The sequence below is a fragment of the Papaver somniferum genome, chromosome 1, assembly GCF_003573695.1.
Source record: "Papaver somniferum cultivar HN1 chromosome 1, ASM357369v1, whole genome shotgun sequence".
Classification (NCBI taxonomy): Eukaryota; Viridiplantae; Streptophyta; class Magnoliopsida; order Ranunculales; family Papaveraceae; genus Papaver; species Papaver somniferum.
The window spans coordinates 156,954,096-156,962,246 of NC_039358.1; the positions used below are offsets into that span (position 1 = coordinate 156,954,096).

Genomic DNA, 8,151 nt, shown 5'->3' on the forward strand with positions numbered 1-8,151 from the left:
CAATTCTGGTCTTATTTCCATACTCTTCAGATAATTACGGGATTTTAAACCATCTTTTGTTTTGAACTTTAATTCAAAATAGTACCAATGACACTCTCACAGACATTTTTTCTGTATGCATAACATCAATATTATGTCGTAGTAACAAATCCTAGGAATTCATGAAAAAACCTAACATTAGTAAATTTGAAGTTCAGGGCTAATGGGTATTTAGGTTATAGTGAGTTCAAGCATAAATCATGTGCACGAAACTATTTAACAAGTAAATTTGAAGTTAGAACCGACCTTCCAGTAAGGCAAGTCAAAGAATATCGACCGTTTGTTAAACACCCGAAATCATTCACAATACTGCTATGACGTTCAAATACCACAACACCAGATATAACAGGTGTTTTTTCCCTCTTCTCAATTTCTCCATCAAACAAGTCTTTTCTCTACCGAAGAGGATGATTATGACGAAGAAATCTCCTATGATTCATGTATACAGTTTTACGACTAAATGGAAACCAGTTGCTAAGTGTATTATCACCACAAAGAGGACAGGTTGCCTTCCCTTTATATGTACATCCAGATAGATTACCATGTGTATGGAAATCATTAATTGTCCACATCAATAATGCCTTCAAGTTAAATTTTGTTTTACTAAACGCATAATATACCTGCATGCCCTTCTCCCATAACTGAATCAGATCATCAATCAGCGGCTGCAAGTATACATCGATGTCATTACCCGGTTGCTTTTTTCCTGGAATCAGCATGCTTAGAATAATGTTTTCTATTTGCATACACTTCTCGGGGGGAAAATTATAAACCACAATCATTACCGGCCAATAACTGTGGGTTGCGGATAGATCACCAAATAGATTGAATCCATCAGCAGCAAGCCCAAGACGCAGATTACGCGAATTTGAAGCAAATGCGATAAACCTTTTTTCTATGTGCTTCCAAGCCAAAGAATCTAAAGGATGACGTATCTTCCCATCTTTACTCTTATTCGTCGTGTGCCATATCAACTGCTCAGCCAGATCTGCTGAATGATACAATCTCCACACAATGGGGAAGTATCTAAGAACCTTCACTGGAATCTTGTTTTTGGGCTTTTCTATCATGTTAGCATCGTCGTCCATGTTAGATGTGTCTTGCTTCCACCTAGAATAATGACATTTAGGACATTCGTCTGCATCTTTCAACTCTTTTACAAACAAGCAACAATCATTATCACAGGCATGTATTTTCTCATATGTCAATTGATCAAGATTTCAACAACTTCTTCACTTCATATGTGCTTTTAGAAAGACAATAACATGGCTGCAAAAAGGAACCAAATGTCTTGAGAAGTTCGTCAAAAGACTTCCTAGATATACCATTAACTGTCTTGTGTCTATACAATTCAATAGTTATAGATAACTTTGCGTGTATTTTACAATTAGGGTATAATGAGGCGTCAGCCTCATCCTCCTGGTTGTCCAAACCCTCGTCATACCTGATTTCATGGCATTGATGATGTGCAACACCTTCAACATTAGCCTCACTAGAAAACTGTTCTGAACCATGTGTCGCTCCCTCTTGGTGAACATCATCATCATTAGAAATGATAGCCATATCCCCATGAAAAACCCACTCGGTGTATGTAGGATCCATACCTCGCTTCAGCAAGTGAAAATGCACTTCATTCAGAGGAAGTGGCAAAACAAGATTCTTACAATCAATGCAAGGACAACCGAACTCAGAACGATTTCCAAGTTTCTGACAAACAGTCTCTCTGAATTGTTCAATGCATCCTGATATGGAAGACCACCCCTACATAAAAGATAGATAAAATCAGAACACGTTAATAACGTAAACAATCTAGCAAACCAATGTAAAGATTAATTATGTAATATCCTTAAATTAAACATATTAACCTTGGCCAATGAATCCAATTTTTATTCATCATTTAGAACAAATTCAATCAATCTATGTTAAAATGAAACTTGAATCTGCACGCAACCGAAAAAAGAAGAGTTAGAGCAATATGGCTCACAGATCTAGCCCTGCAACTTTACCCTAGAATTCTAATATCATGAGAGGCCACTTTTCAAGAATTGATATAATGGTTCACAAACACAGAATTCTAATATTATGACAGAATACTTTTCAGTAATGAAGTACTTTATATTTCTTTTAAATCAGGTCTTACACATAAAATGAAATATTATTACATATGAAGACTTTTTCCTAGATTTGTAACTAGATCAGCCATTTGCCTTGTAGAAACTCTAACTTTCTCTTTTGCAGCAATGAAGATAGCATCTGAAGCCCATGTAAAATCTCCACACTGTTCACATACAAGGTAAGCTATGTGCTTATTGTGTTGATTGTTGCATATTTTTAGGGTGAGTTTGTAATTGTAGGTTGAAGAGAAGCACAACTGATTGCACAGTGGACAATTTTTAGAAGGGTGATCATCTTCTCCGCAAGTATTACAGCTTTTCTCGGATGGTAACAACAACAACTTGGCTTTGCAAGGGTCAGAAGCATCATGAAACCATTCAAAGTAGGTGCAGGTTGGTATGGTGCACTTGAAGAACATTTTTCTATAGGTTTCAGTTGTTGTGGATCGTAGAAATTATCTCACACCATTACAAGGAACATGCTTGCACCTAGAATAGATCCAAGGACACACTTTTGTCTCATGGTTCCCTTGTTCACACATAGCACACTCACTTAGGATTTTTTTCAATCTCATCTTACTGTTGTTGTTGTTGCAGCTACTACTGCTACTTGGAGAGTCTTTTACACCTCCACCCATGACTGATTCACTACAAATAATATGCCTAAGTTAAGAGGACATGCAATCCTGCCACATTTGACTACTTCATTTAGAAACAAGTATAACACATATACACATTAAACAAAGAGCTCCAAAATGCATACCTTTAAATTGTTCTTTCAAATTAAGCTTTGTTTATCTTCAGTGATAATATAACCCCTCCCAATTCAGCCAAGTATATGTACATGAAATTCTTATGAAATCCTAAACTGATTTGAAGACAAAATTGAAGCAAATCCTGCAAAAGAATTCAAATTTCAATCAATCACTTGAATTCAATGCAAACCCTAATTCCAATCATTTGAATTAAATGCAACTTAATTCAAATGATCTGAACTCAATGCAAACCCTAATTCAAAATATAATGTAACTGATTTTATTGCAACCAACTGAATTTAATGCAATGACTGAAAATTTTAAATGAAATTAACTGAAATAAATGTCCTCAATCTTCAAATGAATTAAATTCAATGATTGAAAACTTTTTGAAAATCAAACTCAAAAAAAAAATCGAGAATCAAAATCAAAAATAAATAAATTAAAACCCTAAAGAGATCGAGAAACCTGATTTACAGACCTGTGTAAGTATTCAGCTAGGTCAATCTGTTGGTTGTTATAAGTCTTCAACTCGATCTATTGGTGTATAAAACTTCATCTACCTCGATCTGTTGGATTGATGATGATGGTTTTGATGATGGTGGTGAGATGTTGTTGATGGTGAGTCGTTGATGATGGTTAGAAAAATCAATGGGTTGCGGGAGATGGTGATTGTGCAGAGAAGTGATGAAGGAGGAGGAAGTGTTGCAGGATATAAGGTTAGAATGAAAAAAAGAAGTGGATGAGAAAGGTTAAGGGAAAAGGATAAAAAATAATGGGAGGTTACAGATTGAAATGGATGGGTAGGATGTAATATTTTCTACAACCCCCTTCACAACCTTTAGTAGAAGTCGTCGTAAGGCGTTTGTCGTTCTGCTAATTTTTTTTCACTTATGCTAAAAAAATTTCACTTCTGCTAAATTCTTTTCACTTCTGCTAAATTTTTTTCACTTCTGCTAAATTTTTTCACTTCTGCTAAATTTGTTTCACTTCTGCTGAATTTTTGACGAAAAGGGGTGTGTTTAGGCCTTAAGAGATATTTTTGTGATGGAATCTTACCTGTAGATGGTCGGATTCGTCGTTCTGATGAAGTTTTTGACTTATAGTAGTCCGCTCCTGGCCAGGTTTCGACCTCGGAGCCAGTTCCTTTCTCGAAATTGACGAATTTGTGTGTGTTTAAGGTCTCGGAGAATATTAAAATGGAATCTTACTTGTAAAAGGTTAGATTTATCGTTCTTACAAAGTTTCCGACTTGTAATAGTACACTCGCGGCCAGGTTTCGACCTTGGATCCAGTTTCTTTCTCGAAGTTGAAGAATTTGTGTGTGTTTAAGGTTTTGGAGAATATTCCAATGGAATATTACTTGTAAAAGGTTAGAATCATCGTTCTTACGAAGTTTTCGACTTGTATTATTACATTCGCAGCCAGGTCGACCTCGGAGCCAGTTTCTTTCTCGAAGTTGACGAACTTAAGGTTTCTCATTTGAAGTTTCCGACTTATACCACATTTGAAGTTCGAATCAACACTGAGATTTATATTCACTGATTTCGATGATGTATCCTGGTAAGTTTGAAGTCAGATTCAACCGAGAGCTTCATGGTTCATAGTTTGATTGTCCTTATAATTTGAAGTCAAAACCCTCCCTCAGCTTTATCCTTGTAAGTAACATATATTTGATGGTTTTTTGGTTATCATTTCTAATCCGATGATCTAGAATTAAACAAAAAAAACAACAAGGATCACTACTCAATCTAACGGTCACAATTCCTTGTTTGGTTTTAACAAAAACAAACGTTTCTCAATCCGTAACCTATTCTTTTAACCAACCAGATTGCATAAAATCTAATCTAACGGATCTAATCCATATCATTTGGATTGAGGATTTTCCACCCCAACATCCCGCCTAAACATCCCGCCCAAAATTTTCCCATTCTTCTAGAAAGAGATACTTGTCACCTTCTCCAATTTTCGAAAAAAAAAATTAAGAAAAAAAGAAAAAAATTTAGAGACCACACAAAATTGGTCTCCTTCTCCATCTCTATTCAAATCAGACCCTTTCTCATCTCAGGTTTCTTAACATGCAATTTTGCTGATTTTAGGTTTTTTTAACATGCAATTGTTGATGATGTTTGTTCTAGGATTTTTTATTTGGTTCTGATTTGTTATAGGTTTCTTTTTAATTTTACTGATTTTTGATTTTAGGTTTTTTTTATATAAAATGCAATTGTTGATGATGTTTGTTCTAGGATTTTGATTTGTTTTTGATTTGTTTTATGGTTCTTTTTAATTTTACTGATTTTGAATTTAGGGTTTTTTTCTTTGTAAAATGCAATTTTGTTTTGATGTTGTTTGTTTTTACATACTAGTACTTTGTTGGAGCTTAACATTGATTTTACTGATTTTAAATTGGAGCTTGAATGGCATGATATTGTACTTAGTAGCATGATTTACTTGGTTGTTGCACCTAAATGCTATTAACATTTTCTTAGTGAATGATATAAGTAGACTAGTTTTTAACATGATAGCTATCAAGTGTACTTGTAAGAACTGCTGGTGGGATTACTGAACCCCTGACTCATTCTCAACTGAGAATTGTGCAGGGCTTCAATATTCCAACTAGCAGGTGTCAGTTGCATGGTGGTTATATGTTGCTTTATTTTTTTTTTGTTTTGACAGATACACATGTATGATTGCTTTGAGTTGATTCCTTTGCACTTAAGCAATATTTATGCTTGATATCCATGTTTGTTTGCAATTTTGGTCCAGTTGTATCATTTTAACTTTCAATTTTATGAATGACTTGTCTTTAACATGATAGCTATCAAGTGAACTTGTAAGACCTGCTGGTGGGATTACCGAAACCCTGGCTCATTCTCAACTGAGCATTGTGCAGGGCTTCGGTATTCCAACCACCAGGTGTCAGCTGCTTGGTGGTTATAGGTTTTCTTGATTTTGTTTTGTTATTTTTGATCCACATATATGATTTCTTTGGTGGTTAAGGATTGAGGAGAGCTACTGCGCTCTCTATCATATGGGCGAGACAATTGCTTCTTAAGCGATCGACTTACCCATAAGATAGTGAGTGCACTAGCTCATTTAGAATCCTTCCGAGTTGGTATCCAATTATGCTTTTGTAGTTTGCATAATGTTATACTGATTTCATTTTTGAATTCTGTTTTTGTATCTCATTGATGAAAACAAATCTTAGAGCAATGGGAAAGAATAAGGTAAAAACTTGGATTATGATTCAGTTGCTCTTATTCATGTAAATTATTCCCTTTAAGTTGTCAATATATACTAAGCTTCTGTATTTAATGTTGCAGACTAAGTCAACAGTAAAGAATAATGTCAAGCAGTTTCCAATCAAGGTAAACTTTTTCATCTCAATTTCAATATATTAACAGAACAAATTTCTTTACCTTGTCATTTTAACTAAGTTATGGTTGTTTCAGATGAAGAAGAAACCGAAGAGTCAACAGTCCCAATCTGATGTTGCATCTCCACCTCATAGTGCTTCACTTTGCTCAAAGCGCCGATCACCGAGAAATTACAAGTTCGCAGAACCAACTGTTCCTACTTCTCCAATTGATACAAATACTTCTCAGAGGCGATCATCACCAAGGTTCAAAGAGTCTGCAGAACCAAATGATACAAATACTTCTCAGAGGGGATCATCATCAAGGTCCAAAGAGTCCACCGAACCAACCAATCCTCAAAGTACCCGAACTCCATCACATCAAAAACATTTAACTTCACCATGTAAGACACTAGCTTCTAAGAGGAAGAAGGTGCTGAAACCTACAAAGTCTAAAGAAGATGCTGCAAATTCTAAAGAGGGGGGCAAGAAAGTAAGGCGTAAATTGGATACAAGCACTGGTCCATGTCCAAATATTCAACTCAGGAATCCAAATGACACTTTTCAGATTTTGAAGAGGAAGAAGAAGATGAAACTTTACAGCACAACATAGACGTGCAAAAGGAAGATCCTGATGTTGATTCTGACGGAGAAAAAGACAATGGTGATGATTCTGAGGCTAGTACTGATGATAAGATGGAAGGTGAAGAAGATGAGGTTGTTGAACCAAATAATAAAAGAAAGTTTGTTCCACGTGGACCAGTCCCAACAATGCCTTCCTACGAACAGAGAGAACACAACCTTTACTATTCTCCAGTGCTAGATTAACTAATTATTAATTTATTGGGATTAATTAGTCTTTAAACTTTTATTGTAACTGGTGTAATTCTGATAAATTTATTCGTAAAATATATAAATAGTTCACATCATTTTAAGCAATTTAGCTATCTGAATTATTTATTTATTTTTATTATCAATATAAGTAATCCCAATTCAATTTTACGCCAATTTATAATATTTGATAAATTTAACCTTACTGTAATACCATATATAAATTTTCCAAATATAATCTACTATAAATTTCCCACTAGCCTAATTATTAGAATAGTATTATCAGCTGTATTATTATTCTTAAGTTGATAGTCCGGTTGGTACGTTAAGTCTTAGTCTTCTAAATATTATTTTACATTCACATAAACATTCTTATAATAGATCTTATTTATTCATAATGAATATGTATATTATATCTTGTTAAATATTGGCGTTGGTAATTTAATATGATTTAAATTTGAGTCTGCATAAAATTATAGTATATCCTAACAGTCTTTAGATTTTGCTATTAGTGTGAAGTATCCTATTAATATACAAATTTATTTTCTTTTAATTATAATATTACCCTAAATATCATAATATTATTATTACTTTTATTATCATCTATAATTATTATTTTAATATTTTTTATTATTAACATTGATGGTTAAACTATTATTCTAACTACACTTACAAATATTATTAAGTCCCAAAAATACTATTAACATTTATGTAATTATAATTTGTTTACCTTTCATGTAAGTCAATGTGTTCAGTAAGTTTCTATGTGATTTACAAGATCTATCAATAATATTAATCTCACTATTTTTATAGTATTAGATTGTCTATGTGTTCACACTTTTTAGATTAATTATTCTCAAACCCTTATTAGCTAAAGTTGTTGGTGTACCCTACAATTTTTACTTCCTTACATATACAAACAACCAAACAAACAAATCAATCAATCAAATAATTCTTTTAATTATTGATAGTTTTTAGTGATTAAGATTTATCTCACAACCCAAATCCAGTTCTAAACTAATCTAGTTCACTAACTGGCACTGGCTATTTCTATCTT

General features: G+C 33.7%; 1 protein-coding gene across 1 annotated transcript; it reads left to right on the forward strand.

The window, feature by feature from the left end:
- Positions 1-6,120: 6,120 nt before the first annotated feature.
- LOC113352699 lies at positions 6,121-7,091 on the forward strand. The gene is made up of 4 exons (XM_026596491.1): positions 6,121-6,135; positions 6,232-6,276; positions 6,361-6,748; positions 6,832-7,091. Exons 1-4 carry the CDS (start codon positions 6,121-6,123, stop codon positions 7,089-7,091), a joined length of 708 nt encoding a protein of 235 aa, XP_026452276.1.
- Positions 7,092-8,151: the final 1,060 nt, after the last annotated feature.